Source organism: Neofelis nebulosa, chromosome 4, assembly GCF_028018385.1.
Source record: "Neofelis nebulosa isolate mNeoNeb1 chromosome 4, mNeoNeb1.pri, whole genome shotgun sequence".
Classification (NCBI taxonomy): domain Eukaryota; kingdom Metazoa; phylum Chordata; class Mammalia; order Carnivora; family Felidae; genus Neofelis; species Neofelis nebulosa.
The window spans coordinates 52,713,883-52,733,567 of record NC_080785.1 but is presented as its reverse complement, the minus strand read 5'-3'; the positions used below and the strand labels follow the sequence as shown (position 1 = coordinate 52,733,567).

Sequence of the window (19,685 nt, the reverse complement as noted above, 5' to 3'; positions counted from 1 at the left end):
AGCAGGAAAACACCAGAATGCACACAGAAGAGGGATCTGGCTGACCTGGATGGCGTTGATAGCTGGCGCCGAATAGGTCCGATGCAGGACGTCCATACTTTGTAGGAGCTGGCTCATTTCCACCAGGTAGGCATGACAGTGTGCCAGGTCTGGGGGACAGGAGCAAAAGGAAGCTTCATAGCTCTTATCTTGGCATCCAGGTTTCGCTATGCTAGTGCCAACTACTTTCTGTACTCGTCTATACTATTTGATTTTCATCAGTACGGGGAAGAAATTTTATTTCCTTTTTTACAGAAGAGGCAGTACACTGTCACGGTTAAGCGCACAGATTTGGAGCACCAGGCTGCCTCAGTTTGAACACTTCATGAACTGTGAATCTTGGGTGAATTCCATAATTCACACACTTGGGTATGCCTCAGTTCCCTCATCTGGGAAAGGGAGATAATTATATACCTGCTTTCATATGTTGAATGGTTGACATATGCAGCATGCTTGTAGAGTGCTGGCATACTGTGAACACTAAATAAATCAGCTATCATCATTATTACCACTATTTCAAGTATTACATCATCTGCTTATAAGGACTCCAGACAGGCTAAATGAATAAAACAAAATGAAGGTTATATTGGTCTCTAAGGAAAACTGTGGATCAGGGACCCATATAAGACTTTGATGATCCTCTGCAGGTTGACCTCAGAGGAACTAACCTAAATTCTCATACCAATTCCTCTGTCACTAACTCCAAAGATAGTCCTTAATTTGCCGCTCACTGGATGATGCCTTAAGAGAGTGGCTTTCAAACTTTGGCATCACCAGAATCAACTGGAGAACTTGTTAAGCCACAGATCATTAAGAACCGCCCCCCCCTCCCCCCCCCCCCCCCGCTCCAGTTTCTGATTTGGTCTATCTGGGTTGAGCCTGAGAATCTGCATTTCAAATAAGTCTGCAGGCCAGGCCAATGCTGCCAGCCTAGAGGGCACTTTAAGGACTACCTGTGCCAAAATGTCAGTCCGTGAAGCTCTTGACTGTGAGGGCCAAACCTATATGGCTCCAGGTGTGACAGTATCTGCATTCAACAGGAGAAAATGCAATTTTCAAGGCCACCACCTGGTATAGTGGCTCTCAATCATGGCTCTGCTTTAAAATCAATGGGGGAAATTTTTTAAATTATCTATGTGCAAGTTCCATCTCAGATAATTAATTCAGAGTGTCCCCAATCCCACTGGTGACTTGTTTTGGTTTTTTTTAGTTCCCTGGGTGGTTCTGAGCTAATTAGGGATGAGACCACTGAGCTTCCTTATGGAAGAGTTCTTAATCCTGACTCTTTATCAGAGTCATTTGGGAAACTTTAAAAAATCAGTCATACCAAGACCCCAGTCCAGGCCAATTTAAAGACACTCTTGTGAACAGTGGGTACTCTTGCATTTTAAAAGCTCTCTTGGGGCACCTGGGTGGCTCAGTTAAGCGTCTGACTCTTAGTTTTGGCTCAGGTCATGATCTCATGGATCATGAGTTCAAGCCCCGCATCAGGCTCTGTGCTGACCATGTGGAGCCTGCTTGGGATTCTCCCTCTCTCCCTCTCTCTCTCTGCCCTCCCCCCTGCCACCTCCCCCAGTCTCTCTCAAAATAAATAAATGAACTTAAAAAAAAGCTCTCTTGGTGATTCTAGAGTACAACCAGGGTAGAGAACTCCTATTTTGTGGGGATCTCCATTTGGTTCACCCACTCACCTTTAGAAGTGACTCCCAATCTTAGATGTGCACCCGTGTCATTTTTGGCACTTAAAAGAAATAGCACCCTTGAAGACTGTGATCTAGTAGGTCCAAATGGAAATCAGACCTGAGTGCTTAAAGAATATGAAAAGCAACCTGTGTGCACACACACCCAGGCACGGATGTCAAGTTCAAATGTAGACCACTGATAGGGAGACTCATCCAAGGTGTAAATACTAACCGAGTCCAATCTACAAGCCACGAATGAAAGAAGCAGAGTTTTCAAGTCACTTTACCTTTCGAGCACTTTTCCATGTCCTCTGAAGACTGTAACCATAATGGAACACGGGTCTCACCACCACAAGAAAATGATAAATTGCTTCCAGTTTGAATTGAATTCTGCTTTGATATACTGCTACGCTGTTGCACAGATGACAAAAGCACATTATAAATGAAAACAGAGCCCAGTGAGAACACTTTAGGGTAAAGGACAACAAAGTCAGCTAGTCGCTAATGGAAGCCATCTGCCTGTAATGGGGAAGAAGCTTCCACAAAGCGCTCCACTAGAGACTTTAAGCTCTGGCTGTCACCTCAGCCTGGCCAAACCATGCTCTCGTGCCTTGGACTGTGGTCCTTAATTTCTTCTTCTGTCAAATGATAATCATGACAAAATAATAGCATAAATGTTGGGAAATTTTGTAATCCTATATGGCTATAAACATACTTACTGCATTTTACAAGTAGATAAGAAAACCAAAGTCAAAATGGTCAAGGGAAATCTGGAAGAATCAGGACTATTAAATCCCTCCTTATGTGCTATTCTTCAGTTACTGTCCCAGAGATAACGGATACTCCTCGGACCCTGAGTCTGACCAACTGGACAAACAGATTTCTCCCCACAAGCTGTTCTTCCTTTAGTCAGAGCCCCCCATTTGGGACACCCCCACACAAAGCCACTCCCTTCCTTTAAATTACCTTCCTACTTGAAATAGAGTCTAAGACACCAGACGCAGAGTCTGTGACCGTGGATCCTTGGAAATAGTGATTAACGTCATGTGGAAACATGGCGATTTCATTCTGACGATACATTCTGTGGTGGCGGAGTTTAGATACCCACTCATCAAAGATTTCTTCTGACTTTACCTAAATGATATTAAATTGAAAGAGGGAAACAAGAGCGTCACTCACTCAAAGAAGCAATTATTCATCAAACTGAGATACCCTCTGTTTTCATGTTGGCACATGTAGAAATGTAGAAATACCAGTTTGCTGATTTAGTTTATATTTACGTGATTTATAGGAGCAAGTTTGAGGAGGAAATGGAGAATAAAAATGATCAAAACCTTCACTTAGGCTTTCAATGAAAGGGCCCAATTGTTATGCTATTATTACAAAAGCAAAACATTACTACTTATATTAAACAAATCAACTAGAATTCACATTTATCTGTCTCTTAAAGCATTTCCAAGTTCACATGTCCCCACTCCTCGTATTCTTACTGAAGACACTAGCACTTTTATAATTCAGACTTTTCAAATCAATCTTCTCTGAACTGGAGCAAATTTGTAGATTCCTCCTAAAATATTTAACTTGTTAACCTTCTCTGACAAAGAATACATTGCTCAGGAATGCGAAGGTTATTTTGAAACACATTTCTTCTGTCCTTGGAAATAGGAAAAAAAAAATCTGGAAAAGTATTATTGGTGATTTCTGAGATTTTTCAAACACACCTACACAAACATTTAGCCATTTCTCCATAAATGAGTATCTATCAAAGTTTACTTCCCACGAAGAATAATGTTTATAACTAGCAACTTTTATTATAAAGTATTTCATAAAAGCACTAAACAGAATGTAACAAGCACCTATACAGTAGATATTTCTTAGTAGTTAATGCTTTGTGTGTATAAGGGTATATTAATATTTTCAAAATGAAAAATGATAAATATCTATATATTAGAATAGAGACTCATGAAGTGGCAACTTAAAAATCACCCAAAAGGATGCATGGTAGGTTAACTTCCAAAAAGAAAAATCCAGGTCAATCTGTTAAAATCATCACTAATGCTACTGCTGAGAGCAAGGATGTGGAAATAAATGTCAGCAGCCATCACTCATTTAGGAAATGTTACATCGGCTCTTAGGTTTATTGTGTTGATTAGAAGTACATACAAGACTTAACCCCCCCCTCCCCAGGTGCTTATTGAATAGATCATTTATAAGAAAAAGCAAAACAGACTTAGATCTTTTTGTCTCCCCCTAAATCATGTTCTCAAAATGTATTTCATTTCCCAGATGTGGTTACAGCAGGAATTTTACAGGAATCTTCTGTCATCCTTTGCACTGATCTGTTCTTAGAGGCCCTTAAAAAATCGGCACCCAAAGTATTCATCTTGACTCATTTTTTATTGGTTAAATGAGGCAGAATAAAAGTACTTTATTAAATAACTGTTCAGGGTTCTGTTCCAAACTCACAAGTAGTTATAGGACTATAGGGAGACACCCACTTAACCTCTCAGCCGCCCAGACTCTTCATCTATAAAAATAACAGAATGGGACTGGATGGCCACCATTTAAAAACTGCCAGACTCGGGGCACCTGGGTGGCTCGGTCGGTTGAACGTCTGACTCCGGCTCAGGTCATGATCTCGCGGTCCGTGGGTTCGAGTCCCGCGTCGGGCTCTGTGCTGACTGCTCAGAGCCTGGAGCCTGTTTCAGATTCTGTGTCTCCCTCTCTCTCTGCCCCTCCCCTGTTCATGCTCTGTCTCTCTCTGTCTCAAAAATAAATAAACGTTAAAAAAAAAAAAACAACTGCCAGACTCTGAGGCTATTAAGGAGGACCCTCAGATGACCACACATATCCACACTAACACAGCTGATGGTCAAATAAATGAACAAGAAATACAAACAGAACTTAAAGTGAATCAACACAGAGAAATATTAAACTGTATTTATCATGATATCAGTATTCAATGTTGTTTTAAGGCACTCTGGTTCTTTAAAAATTAGGAATTAATCATTACTTTTATTCTGTTAACTAGAATAAGTGGATGAACAAGAACCTCTTAATTCCTGACCATGTCATAACAGTAGTAAGAGTCACTGGAAGTACGTGGAGAAACTGAAACTATTCTAGAGGAGAATGATCTTTGGAACAGGGGGTGGGTGGGATATTCTTTCTTAATTTTTTTTTTTCAGTCATTTTCAACCAAGGAACATTTGGCAATGGGAGACTTTTTCTGGCTGTTATAACTGAATGGGGCTTGTTACCAATATCTAGTGGGTAGAGGCCAAGGATGCCCCTCAACATCCTATAATACACAGGACAGGCCCCACAGCAAAACCTTCTCCAGCCCATGATGTCAGTAGTGTCAAGGGTGAGAAACCCTCCTTTACACAAGTAACTAGGGGCTAAGGCTAGGAAACAGTATAGATTTGACCATCCTGTGCAGTCAATCAAGCACCTGTCTTGTGCATATGTCGGCATAAGCACCACATATATGCTATGGGGAGAGTATGAGGCATCTTAAGATGTGGAACTCATCACCTCATGCTTTCATTTTTCCACCCCCCAGCTCTAATTCCCAATATTCCAAGTAATTTGCACAGGTAAGAAAAGAATCTTAACATCTTCTCAATTAATTCCTAACATTCGGGTACCACCTAATAATCATACACGAAAACTAAACCTATCGAGCTTACTGAAGGCTGGGCATTATGCCAAGATTCCTACATGCAGCCTTTTCTACATGGGCACTATAATAATTCCCATTCTGGGGAAGGGTGGTGAGGAAACGGAGACTTTCAGGGATTATAAAATGTGCCAAAGGCCAACAGCTAGCAAGTAGCCAGGTCCAGATCTGGTTCAGAAGCTCTTCTATCATGCTTAGAACCACCTACACCAGCTGTAGGGGACAGGGCAGAAGATGGTAGTTAAGCAGCTCTCAGAGGTCCTACTTAGAAGCCCATACTTAAGGAGAAAAGTTCCTGACATCCGCTGTAGAATGAGAATTTTAATTAGCTGAAGTGGGAAGACTAAATATTCAATATGGTATTTCAGGAAACATACGTTAACCTTTGGTAAATGGTTCTTCACTAAAGTAGGTACAGTCTGGGGGAAGGAGGGGTTATTTGGAAACATGAGGATTTTTTTTATTATTGATTGTTGTCACAATCATGGTATGTACGTGGGGGGGATACCTAGGGGATAGGGGACAAAGATGCTAAACCTTTGGCAGTGTGAGAGACAGTCCTGCACAATGAAGAACCGTCCCATTTAAGATCAATAGCATCTGTTAAAAATACTCTCACAGTGAAGATCTTCTACACGTCGGTTGGATCATTTGAAATATTCAAAAGCCATCACCAACAGTACTATAACTGACATCCCTTTGCAGCACAAAGAAACTGTGCAGTAGGAGGTAGCATCTGGGAAGCAATCTCACCTTCAGATGGTAGATGTGCTCTTCGGTATCAAGATCTATGCATTTTGATGACTTCTTCACAGACATCACTGAGAGCCCAACGTCAATGCAGCCATGAAGCTTCTCTCTCTCTATCTGCCGAGACGCGGAGAGGGCCACTTGAGGTTCGTGGTGTTAAAAACAGTAGTAACATCCCTGATGTTCCTTTCCTCTAGCCTCACTTTCAACATCCACTAATATAAGTATAATAACTATGACTTATCAAGCATCTGGTGTGAACCAGTACTGAATTAAGTGCTGCACATGCATGATCCGTTTTAGTCTCTGAGGGGTTCGGTAACAAGTGGCTTGCACAGCCAGTGAGTGAGAAAGCGAGAAAGTAAGTGACTGACTCCCACAGCAATGGATTCACCGGTTAGCTGTACTGCCTTCCACAGAATTAGTTTCTAGTATCTAAATTCATTTGGAAGTGATTTAAAAAGAGGAGTAAAGGCAGAAAGCTAAGACAGGCCACTGTGGGTGAGGCATTTTCTACAAATTTTCTACAAGCAACCCTACAAGACAAGAACTCGAGGAGTTAAGGGAAGTGAGAAAGAAGAGAGAAGTGCTGGGTGAGAGAAGGACCCGCACAAGGGGCAGGACCAACAGTCATTCCAGCCCTCGGGGGCTATCTGCCTAGTGTTCACACAACAGGGAAATTCACATCACCTTCATCAAGGGCCTTCTCCACCAAACCCCCTTGGCCACTGTAAGAGTGGGAGTGATACTTGTTGTATGTTTTGCTCCGGTTATCTCAGGAGGAAAACATGTTTTCCCACCCAGACAACCCCTCAGCCCAAACCTAAGACCAGAAAAGACCCCTGGATGTGCAGTTAGGTGTGGAGAGGAGACCTTCACCCTTCACTTGGTGGGCAAACTGAGCCCACCCAAAACCCAGGGCCGGGACACCGTGGAGCACACACCTCTGGTCCATGTGAAAGAACTATTCCTCCCTATGGTTTCCAGTTCAGAAAAAGGCCATCCCCAAATGTGTATGATTTCATCCATGGGGTGACAACAATTAGCCCTGCAGAGTACTTTTATAACATATTTGATTAATAAGAAGACTTACATCGGTTTGGCTCTTGGCATATTTCAAGATTCCCTTGTCCAGATAGAAAAATCTCTGTGGGGAAGAAAGTAAAATTCACTAAGATGTTCCATTTCAAGATCCATCCTTCCCTGGGTCCCAATTTTCAACTTCAAATTAAAGGCAAGTGCCTGAGAATCGACTAAGTACAGCACCTAAGTACTGATGAGGGCAATGTGGGAGCAAATAAAGGTAATGTCAAGGCCAATGTCTTACCTTGTGCCAGCCTTTCAAGGGCCATTTCCTCTTTTTCAGCAAGAATCCTTTCTGCATGGGCGGCTCCTGGGTGTAACTCATCTCTCCTCTCAGCCCTTCCACCACCTCCCAGCTGTCCTGTTCCAATAAAACGGCTCGTGTTTAAATGGCTACCTTTAAAAATAATAACCATGTTCAGAAGCACTGTGTCCTAGTGGGAAATCCATCCAAGACGGTGAGCTTGGCTGGGTTTGTTGGGGAGAATAAGTTAAAATTTAATTTTCATACAGGTCCTAGACTTCATGGATTTAACACTGTAATTTAATGGCATCAAATTTGATTTTTTTTTTTCAAAAAAAAAAACATTGCCTAGAAAGAATGTTTCTCTCTTTTGGTGCTTGAACACAGCTAATGGTAAAGCTTTTCCTCTAAATTCTATTTTGGTTACCTTTGACATCATCACACATTTACTGTTTACTCGCCACGAGACTTCAGTCTGAATTTTAACCAAAAGCTACATAAGTCAGGTGGGAATATGAGGAAACTGGCTTAAGAACTGGCTGAAAAGTATGAGATGGAATGCAAGTTGGTAAACACAACAATTTGGTCGAAATGATGATTCAGTTGCAAGCTAATCTCTTCAAATTCCAGATATTTAAATATTGGAAAATGTAAAGCATCAAAAAGGTGTTTTTGAAACAAGTATTTTTACCCTTTATTCCCAGAAATGTCCTCCACACCCTTCTTTTGTTTCAAAAACTTTTGGAGGGAGGGCAATTTTTGCTCTACTGAGCTGTTTGTAATTTTGAAGAGGGACAGTTATTACAACCAATCTTCTGTTGTTGGCTATCTAGGTTGTGTCGACTAATTGACTGAAAAAGGATTTAAAAGGGAAACACTAAAGAAAAACACTAAAGATTCTGAAAATTTATTTTTAAATGCTTAAAAATGCACAAACTGTTGCCAAACTACCAAGATAGACCAAAATTGACAATACTTTAGAAGCTGAGATAATGGATTTTTATTTTACTAATGGATTAGCATACATGAAATATACAGATCTTAAGAGTACAGCCTGATGACCTTCAACACCTCTACCATCAGTAACTACCATCCAGATCAGACAGAAATATTTCCAACACAGGATAAATAAGTTTGGACGAACATGTCCTTCCCCAAACCCTCCAGCTTTTCTCAGATATTACTGGCCTATAACACACGTAAGTTGAAAGTATACAATGTGATGAATTGATACACCTCCATCCTCCCCATCACTACCACATTTGGGGGGGGGAGCAGTGATAACATTCCATATATACTTTCTTAACTTTCAAGTATATAATATGGCATCGTTCATTACAGCCACCATACTGTACATTAGATCCCCATTAGATACTGTACATTAGATTTATTCATCTTAGGGCCAGGAGTCTGTACCATTTGACTAGCATTTTCCCAGTCCCACCCCTTCCCACCCCCGTGAGAGACCATTCTACTCTCTCTTTCCAAGAGTTCAGCTTTCTTAGATTCTGTATATAAGTGGCAACACACAGTATTTGTCTTTCTCTGACTTATTTCACTTAGCATTACGCCCTCAATGTCCACCCATATTTTTGCAAAGGGCAGGATCTCCTTTGTTTTAACGGCTGAATGATATTCCCCTCTTGTTTGTGTAAGTCATTTTTTTTTAATCCATTCATCCACTGATGGACACTTAGGTTGTTTCCTTGTTTTGGCTACTGTGAATAAAGCTGTAATGAATGTGGGGTGCAAATATCTCTCTTCAAAAAACAAACCTGTTCTTTTGGCCAAGATTTCATGTTGACTAACTTGCTCTTCATCAAATCTCCAGACTGTAGGCAAGGATTACAGGTAGAGGCCAGAAGAATCAAGGGATGTGACAGTAAGTCTGGACCAGAACCAGGCAGCAGAAGTATTATGATTCAAGTCTCAGGGAACAGTCTAATGGGAGGGCACGGGAACCACAGGGGTCCTGGGTGCTTTGGCTCATTTTTCTGTATTGTCAAGTTCAACACGTGGGAAACACCTGATAACAGGAACACTCCTCTATTTTAGCCAGTGAACTCTTTATATAACAATCCTGGCAGATCTGCCTTATATCTGATTGCACTTTACAGTTAAAAGGTACAGTTAAAGGTACATTCCAGACTTTTGAAATGTGGTAGTGGCATCCCAAGATCTGGAGTTGTAAAAGGAAATTCTTCAATGGAAAAAAGCAAAGCTTATCTTTAGTTCTTAAATTAGAGGACTTTTTCAGAAAGGTAGTGATGTCAAATGAGATTTCTTTATAGCATTACCAATTATTCAAGGTAGTTATATCCAGACAATAAATGGAGAATTCATATTATTAAGTTTTGAGAAGCCACATGCACACACATGCAGGTGCACACACACACACACACACACACACACACACACACACACACAACTTCTGTTCACATGTATTTCAGCTTAAAAAGCCATTCCTCAAAATTTAAAAATGTTAATGAATTTTTAAGGTTAAGTTAAAAATTCTACCTTCTTTAGGAAGCCTTCTTCAAAGGAAAGTAGTATTTCATCCTAGAAACTCCATCAGCATTCCATCTTACTTTTCCAATGGTTCAGTGCTTACTTATGATAGTATATGTGAAATTTTATCATCCCTACTAGACAACAGACTCCTAAAGGGTGTCAAATGTCTGGTTCACTTCTGATTTCTTCACAATGCCTGACCTGCTGTCCTGTGAATAATATGCTTCTGATCGGCAAATAAGTAAACTTGGTCTGGGAATAACACTGCACACAGATTTATGTTCTTGGAATATCAAATATTGGTATGCATTTGAAATGTGCCCAGTATCTTTGGGCCAAATGACTATTTACAAATTAAATACAGCACATTCATATTTGTGAAAGAGGGTGTACGTGTGCGTTATCATTGTGAAATGAAAATCTATGGCTCAAAACCTTTTGGAAAGTACTCTAAGGGGGACTAGGTTTTTTCGATTTGTTTTAAGATACCCAAGCAGAAGGCAACATGCAGTGATAATACTAGACAATCACACACATCTGCTCAACACATTCAGTTGTGCAGAATGCAAATGCCGAGAGGGATTAGACGTTTATTGCATACTTTACAAAACTGAAAAAAAAAAACGGAATGAGATCATATCTGTAGTTGAAAGAAAAACAAGAATTAAATTTCAAAAATGTTTCAAGGATTCATGTTAGAACTAGATCTCTCCTAAATTCTTCAGACATAATACATTCCTGCCAATGAGCCAACGTGGAGGGCAGGGAATTATACTACATTTGTTGGCATTTAAAGTAAATAAGCCAGAAAGGGTTTGCATTTATTCTAAACCAAGTATCATCTTTTTTCCTCACTTTATTTCTACCTGGGCTCAGAACTTAAAACTCTTACCAGGTTGGAAAAGCCAGATTTAAAGTATTTAAGAAAGTGAAGACTCTTCTTGACTGAGGAAGAAAGCTCTGTAGCCAACTCCTTTTCTGGGCTTGCCATCCAACTCCTCCCCTCCCAACTTCCCTGTCTGTCACTGTCTTTGAGTCATGCTGAAACCTGAGAGCCAACATGCAGCCAGCCTTCTCAGCGGGCAGGGGTGGGGGGGACAATACTCTCCCCTCTGCGGCTGCTGGAATCATGGGGGCACTTTTAGTTATCATGGTATCTCTGGTCTAATGGCCGAGATCCAGGAATGGTAAATGTCCCACAATGCCTCAGTCTTTTAGACAATGAAAAAGCTGTCCCACTCAAGACTTTCCAAAGTGCCAGTGGACATTTTTGTTGGTGAAACCAGTTTATAATTACTTGAGCACAGAACTTGACTCTGTCTCACATCCATACCAAAGTATTTCTGTATAGTTTTTATACACTTAGAATTCTTGGTGATGCAACTACCAGATAACTGAGGGAAGACTATATATCTCCTTCTGTTTGAGACTTTAACAAGCATCACACGCCATTTTGGAGAATTGTGTCACTGAAGGCGATGTCACTTGTGGTATTTAAGCTATTAGCACAACACACCTGTATGGGTCTGCATCAGTAGCTGCCACATTTTATATACATGTATATCTGACCACATCATTATATCTTCTGGTATAATCACATGGGGGTTTCCATACCTTAAAATAAATATTTTAGTATGAACCACTTTGAGCTTTCCTTTATATTATAATAAAGCATTATATTAATATTTTCAAAATTATGTGTGCAGATGTTAATAAATTAATAACATAATTTAATAATAAATTTCACTTGAGGGGAGTAAAGGGGTTATTAAAATAATGGTCATAATAAGGGGACATTGTTTTGGTGGAATTAAGAACCACTGCTAAACCTGACACAAATTCTATGAGAAGAAACGCCAGGCCAGGACATGGCATAGCGAAATTGCTTTGCAAATGGGAGGGCTTAGTTAATTTCTCATAAATAAGTACAATTGGTTTTATCCTCAAAATGTTTATCTTCTGTGTCTCTTCTGTGTCCCTTCTGTTCCCTAGGCACCACCCTGACCCAGGCCGTCATCCAACGTGGTTTCCCAAGGCTCTCCACTTCTATAATCATTTATGGCGCTCCATTATGCCCTACCCTCCATCCAATATAAAAATGAATATAATGTAACGCTTGTCTTCGTTTCCACTTCTGTGGTACATTTATATTGTTCCAGCCTCCCAGAATCTTCTCTTGATCTTTTCCACCTATGCAAACGCTTCAAAATTTTAGTTCAGTTTCTGAAATTTTCCTACCTTATCCAAAACCCATCAATCGTATACTCCTGTAAATACAGTAGCAATATTACTGTCTGCTACCAGATAACTCAGGGTTTAATTAATTCATCATTTTTTTTCACTTTTATCCCCAAGGATAAAAGTTTCTGAAATGGTTTCTCCCTGACCATCTTTTCAACTTGCTCTCTAAAACCCCAGCAATGAACTAAATATGCATAAATAAAAGAATTCTCCTGGGCTTATTAATTGTTGGGGTTTCAAACCAGGAAATGGATTAAGTTCTCAAGCCAAGTAAACAGTACTAGGTAGTTGGTTAACAAGGAAGAATTAAGTTGTATCCACCCTTTAATATAGCCTGCCATTAAAATTTTTTTTATTGTTTATTTTTGACACAGAGAGAGACACAGCATGAGTCGGGGAGGGGCAGAGAGAGAGGGAGACACAGAATCCGAAGCAGGCTCCAGGCTCTGAGCCGTCAGCACAGAGCCTGGTGCGGGGCTCGAACTCACAGACCGGGAGATCATGACCTGAGCTGAAGTCAGATGCTCAGCCGACTGAGCCACCCAGGCGCCCCTATAGCCTGCCATTTAAAACACAAAAGGGTAGTGCCCCAGGAAATACTATCAAACGGGTCTACTAACACAACACATAAATACAACAATGTAAACAATAATAACATAAAATAACTGGAGAACACTTTCTAGCTCCATGAAAGCAAGAACCTTTTCTATCTTGTTCACTACTAATAGGGCACAGTAGATATGAATCAATATGTTGAACAAATAAATGAAACACGATAACTAAATATATTAAGCATGTACTATCTGCCAGGTAATATACTTACATTATTGCACTTAATCCTTGAACGAGCCTGTGAGGTTGGATTAGTATCCTTATTTTTGGAACGTGGAAACTTTCGGAAATTTTTGGAATGAGGAAGAGAGCATCAGATAACTTCCCCAATGCTATAAAGCTACCAAGTAGTAAAGCCACCTGATTTCAGAACCTACATTTTTAACCATTCTGCTACGTTTTATAATATATTGCATATTCTGCTATAATTTAAATATATAAATTCTGATGATGTACCAGAGTAAATGCCAAGCAGTGGCCAAGATCCTGAAGCAACTTGAAGAGGTTAGGAAGCTTTGCCCTATGGATAGAAGACAAGCAAGTTCTGGGGTACTGCTCAGAGCGACCACGTTTCCTATCCTATAGTCCCACCAAACTGGGGCAGGAAATCAGCCTGTACATTTTAACTCAGCCAATTCTTTGCATATTTTATATTTCGAACGTCTTCGCCATCTACTTCTTAGCCTGCGAATTCTCACTTGCCCCAAACCTTCTCCTTAGGGCACAAATTCTCTCCCTCCTCAGCACTTACGCAAATCTCAAATGAGTCTCTCTTTGAGCCAGAAGAATGTGGGTTCTGTGAGGACAGGGACAGGGTCCTCTTTGTAGAGATCTCACTACCGGGGACATAGGGGTCCTGAATAAATGAGTCATTGATTGAATGAGTCTGAAGAACAAGGCGGGTATGAAAAGGGGCCAACAGAGCCCTCAGGGCGAGGGATTTTAATCATGTGCGCTAGAATGGGGTGAGCGGGTACTCAGGGCAGAAAAAATGCCAAGATGCCGGCTTCTCTGGACTAAAGGGACCAGGTGTCCTGAAGTGGCTGTTTGTGCTCCGCACACCTGGTGACCAGGAGTAGGATATGTACCTTGAGCTGAATGCAGCACAGGGTGGACTTGGGCCCCCGAAGATCAAGGTCCTGCTGACGTAGCCCAACACAGCTGAGCCGATCTCCCGCCCTGGGGGTGTCAGGCTAAAAGCTCACCAAGAATACAAGGTAGAGAAATGTGACAGGGTGGGGGGGCGGCTTCTTAAGGTTTTTGCTTCAGTTTAACTGAAGACAGTCTGGCACTGTCGTCCGGCATTAAATTCAGTCTCTTTTACTGAATGTCAAAAAAGTGCCAAATATAGAAAGCTGCTTTGTGGCTGGAAAGGCAGCTAAGCATTCATCCATGCTCAAGCGCTGGCACAGTTCATTTCCATATTGCTGACTGCGTGAGTTGAAAGCGCTCCCCCTCCCCCGCCACCCCTCCCCACAGCACAGCTGTCTCCACAGTGTATGTCTCCTCTGAAACTTTCAAGGGCTGGATTCTCTGCGCTGTCCTTGTAGTGATGTCAGAAATAGAAAATGTCTTAAAAGTTCCATTCTTCCTGCAGCTGAAGACTGCTGCGGAAGGAAGTTTGGTGGCTGCCTCTCTCTATCTGGCATGACTGGGAAGTAGGCTGTTCTGATTATTTATTTAATCTGCTTATCCGGTTTTTAAAATTCACAAAGCAGTACCCAGCATTAAATCATATGGAGCATAATTTCACATGTCTTTAAGGACTCTAAGGGCATTTCTGATTTTGTGAAGACTTGGGATCATCAATATCATCTTTTAGGATTGTACTGTGAACGTATGGAAATACCTGTCAATAGATTTCCAGTTAATATAATGACAGCTTTAACTGATGCCAGATCAATTCTGTACTTATATTTCAATCGCTGTGAGTTGGGGTTGTTACTTCTTGTCCAACTGTTTCTTCCTCAACTAAAAATTTTTGAGCAACTTCAGATTCTGTGTGTCCTCTCTCTGCCCCTCCCCCGCTCACGCTTTGTCTCACTCTGTTTCTCAAAAATAAATAAATGTAAAAAAAAAAATTTTTTTTTTTTTTTAAATTTTTTTTGAGCACCAGCAAGCCTGATAACAATAGCAATTAAAAGAACAAATTAGGGGTGCCTGGGTTAAGGGTCCAACTCATTCGGTTAAGTGTCCGACTTCAGCTCAGGTCATGATCTTGCGGTTTGTGAGTTCGAGCCCCGCACGGGCTCTGTGCTAACAGCTTGGAGCCTGGAGCCTGCTTCGGATTCTGTGTCTCCCTCTCTCTGCCCTTCCCCTGCTCATGCTCTCACTTGCTCGCTCTCTCTCTCTCTCGCTCGCTCGCTCTCAAAAATAAATAAACATTTAAAAAAAATTTTTTTTAAAGAATTAGTGGGGGTGGGATGATCTAATGCAGTGCTTCTCAAAGTGTAACGTGCATACCAATCACTGAAGATCTTGTCAAAATGCAGATGTCACGTCAGTAGGTCTGGGGCGAGTTCTGAGCTTCTACACCAGCACAGGTGAGGCCCCTGCGGCTGGACCACAGGCCACTTAGAGTAGCCTCGCTCTAGGAGCCCAGGCTGTCTTGAAGAATTGGGGTTTCACTTGATAGGCTATGAGGGCCAAACCAGAACTAATGGGGTGAGAACTATAAGGCCCCAGATCCCACCTCTGCATCAAGGACAGATCATCCAATATCTAATAATTAGCACTATGAACAATAACAAAAGTGACACGGGCAGCTCTATGAAAGATCCAGTTCCCTAATCACTGGAGACCTCCATCAGAGGCTGGCAGAGGGACTACAGAAGGATTCCTAGACCAGGAAGGAGGTCAGAATAAATGAGCCATAAAATCCCTTCTAAATCTTGTATTGCAAACTCATGTCATATAAAATGGGTACGAAGCCTCAGTTATTCAGAATGAAAGTTCTAAAAATCGGCTGTACAACACTATGCCAACAGTTAACAATATTGTCTTGTGCGTGTAAAAACTTATTAAGATAGTAGATCTCTTGTTAAGTGTTCTTACCATAATAAATATATAATAGAAATGAAATAAAATAAAAATATTGACTGATAAAGCCTACTAAAAGCAAATAAAAAACCAGTAGCATTCGCTTCTAACTAGTAACCTCAGGTATAATCCCTGATCTTAGGATCTAAGTGAGAAGGCTGAAGAAAAAGGGAAGGCTGAGCAGGGAAGAGCCCACTCAGACTCAGAAGGCTACGCGGGGAATAGAGTCATGACCTGCCAATGGCCATGTCTTTCCTCTCCTTTCACCCCCAGACACACAGCTCACCAACCCACACCTGGGCAGGTGAGGAACACCCAGATGACTTCAGTCTCCCAAATGTGTTAAGTCTTAATTACTTGGGTAGTCACAGACCAAAACACTGATGCCTTGATTGCTTAGATAATGGAGCGTATGCACTCCGTCTTGGGGGTGAACTTTTGAGATAGCACAGGAGGTAAGGGAAAGAAAAGGAAGGTCATTGGCAGCAGATGACATGGACAAGGTGGAGAAAAAAAACATGTGAGCTGTCAGCTCTGTTGCTGACTCCACCTGAGGTCCAAATAAGAGAAAAAATCCACCTGTGCTAACCACAGATGGATTTATAATTAAAATAGTATTAATAAAAACCTTTAATGTATATATAAATATTATTTCTACCCTGTTGAGCACTCAGCAGTTACGGCTGCAATTACACTGGTAGTTTTTTAGGATCTTCAAGTAGATTTGTGGGTTATTAATATCTGTTAAATATCCCCCTAATTGTATGTAAGCCATTCAAGACTCTGGCCAGCATCTTCTATGCACTCTTTTCTCTGTAATGCTCTGCTCTGTCAATGAGGGCCTCTTGAGAGCTACAGTGACCATTAAAGATGGAGACACCCAACCCATAAATGTCACTGTGCTCTGGCCATGCAGCCCACCAAAAGAGTGAGGCGATTTATCGTCACTGTAGTAGTGATGATAGTAATACAAATAACAACTACTACTTGTTGAGAATCTTCTATGTGCCCCCAATGACTTTATAATGGAGGTATTATGACTCTGATTTTACAAATAAGGAAAATGAAGGGGCGCCTGGGTGGTTCAGTCAGTTAAGCACCTGACTTCGGCTCAGGTCATGATCTTGTGGTTCGTGAGTTCAAGTCCCACATCGGGCTCTGTGCGGACAGCTCAAAGCCTGGAGTCTTCTTCGGATTCTGGGTCTCCCTCTCTCTCTGCCCTCCCCCATTCACACTCTTTCTATCTCAAAAATAAATAAATATTAAAAAAAATTTTTTTTAAGAAAATGAAGCTCCAAAGCAGTCTACCCAACATTACAAACTATTAAGTGATAGACCCCATTTGTGGGCTGCAGACCACACGCAGAACCTCTCTGTTCAACGTCCACCCTGGATAAGATCACCTACAGTACATTAGAGTCCATCCAAGGCCACCTACTGCCCTGCCAGTCCGGCCCCTCGCCCCCAGCGCTGCTACCTCTGGCAGAATCGGTCTATCTCTGGCAGGACATTCCTGCACTGAATAGGCACGCATGTTAGCCAGTGAGGACAGAAAGACTCTGTCTACTCAAGGGACTCAAGAGTCTCTTTTGCTTTTTTTTTTTTCAGGGTGCAGAAGTAACGATTTGTGTTCCCTCATAGAGTCGTGGAACAGTTCTTCTAAACCTCCAAGTTGGAAAGAGAATATGGAAGTCACCCACCCAGCTCTTTGATTTTAGAGACGAGGAATCTAAGATAAATGGTTTGCATAGGGCCACAAAAAATGAGTGAAGGACTTCTGAGGACCAGGACCAGTCTTCCAACTCCAACCTAGTGCTCTGCCCACCGCCCCTTTCTAAGAATTGCCTCCCTGCCTCAGTGGCAGACAGCCTCATGGAGGAGCCCCAGGGCTCACTCATCACACAGGAGCAGGTGCACGTGACGACCAGGAGAATCTCCCATACAGATTGCTAGGTGAATGGAACTTGGCCAGAGGCACAAAGGAGGGGAGTTGAATACCTTCCAGCATCATTTTAATACTTTATATTTTATACCTTTTCATTAAAAAAATCATAGTGTCTTTGGCATATCGTAGAGTGTCTGAGCCTGAAGAGAATCACAGACTGTATTCAGACATAACATTTTGCACCTCAATTACAGGGCACACAACTCCTGAAGAAAACCCACCTCGTTGCTGGGTGGCGCTAGCTGATAACAGTGTTTTCTCTGACAAGTGTGCTCAAAACTGTTTTTTCAGAGCTAATTGAAATTTGCAATCAAAGTAGAGACACATTTTGGCTAACTAATGCACATATAATTTAGAATCATAGGAGTAGGCGCCAGAATAAACTCTTCCTGTTCTGATCCAAATCATCAGTGATTTTTTCCCTCAGTCTGTAGAAGAATAACTGTTCTCATAACGAGAACCTAGCGACAGGATAAGATCCTGGAGAGCCTTATGACTCAAGGAAGGAAAGATTTTGCCGTTAAGTGAGTTATATTCTGGTTTATCGCTGACCTTCTATTTAATAGGGCAGTCTTCTACTCAAAGGTCTGAAGCTTAGCACCAGGTACTGGAGATTAAAAGATGTAAAACCAGTGCTGGCCCTTAAGAAGTTAGCATATATTAAAAATAAAAAGATACCACGAAGCTGAAAACCTGAAAATGCTGAATGGGAGATTCCAAGAAATACGCTGTAGGAGTTCTTGAGCACAATCACACGAGCCAGACCCACCTAAGGCGGAGAGCTTGAGCTGGCAATCAAAGGAAAATGGACACAGAGTGAGGAGCAGGGTTTCTGAGGCTGCCTTAACAACCGGGTGGCTTAGCACAAAAGCAATTTAGTCTCTCACAGTTCCAGAGCCAGAAGTCCAAAATTGAGGTATCAGCAGAGATTCTAGAGCCCCAGGGGAGATTGCATTTGTATTAGCTAAGGTTGGTATGATAAAATACCACAGATTCAGTAGAGGCTGGGTAGTCCAAGATCAAGGTGCTGGTAGATTTGATTCCTGGTGAGAATCTTTTCTCTGGCTTGTAGACAACTGCCCTCTGGCTGTGTGCTTGCGTGGTCGTGTGTGAGAGTGAGCTCTGGTGTCTTTCCTCTCCTTTAAGGGCACTAATCCCTTCAGGAAGGCACTACCGTCATGACCTCGTCTACACCTAACTACCTTCTGAAGGCCCACCCCTCAATAGCATCATGTTGAGGCTCAAGGCTTCAACATATGCATGGGCCAGCAGGGAGACACAAACATGCACCCCATAATAGCATGACCTGCCTCTTCCAGTTTCTCATGGCTTTTGGCATTCCCTGGCCTGTAGCCACATCACTCCAATCTCTGACTCTGTGTTCACATCGCCATTTCCTCCGTGTCTGTATTTTCCTCTGTGTACTTCATATAAGGACACTGGTCATTGAATTTAGGGCCAACCTGGATAATCCAGGATGATCTCCTCATCTCAAGATCCTTAAATTAATTACACCTGCCAAGACTCTCTTGCCAAATAAGGCAACATTCACAAGTTCCAAGAAACAGGCTGGACGTACCATTCAGGAGGTGGGGACAACATTCAGCCCACTACCCGGCAGTAGGAACTGCTAAGCCAGAGTTGTGCCAGGGATGTGCTTCCTCTGGCGTGGAACAGAGAGAAGGAGGTTTTAGTTGCGCTGTGGGATTGTGTACAGATGCGAAGGGAAGACACAACTGCATTTGATCGTGGAGTCAGCATATGGAGGACTTCAGGAGGACGTCAGATTATCTAGAGAAGTCTTCTGTTTTGCCTCTGTCCTACTTCTTATACTGTCATTTCTGGGCCTTTAGCATA

At 41.8% G+C, this 19,685-nt stretch overlaps 1 protein-coding gene across 6 annotated transcripts in view; it reads right to left on the bottom strand.

The window, feature by feature from the left end:
* The window catches only part of OSBPL3 (oxysterol binding protein like 3), a 174,646-nt gene that overhangs the window by 58,015 nt on the left and 96,946 nt on the right, over nt 1–19,685 (bottom strand). For all 6 annotated transcript variants that reach the window (XM_058724797.1, XM_058724798.1, XM_058724796.1 and 3 more), the window contains 6 exons: nt 7,481–7,597; nt 7,247–7,300; nt 6,157–6,270; nt 2,688–2,855; nt 2,009–2,132; nt 46–149 (listed from right to left, as the gene is read on the bottom strand). In XM_058724797.1, coding sequence (XP_058580780.1) covers nt 46–149; nt 2,009–2,132; nt 2,688–2,855; nt 6,157–6,270; nt 7,247–7,300; nt 7,481–7,597 — 681 coding nt within the window. The remainder of the gene's footprint in view (nt 1–45; nt 150–2,008; nt 2,133–2,687; nt 2,856–6,156; nt 6,271–7,246; nt 7,301–7,480; nt 7,598–19,685) is intronic.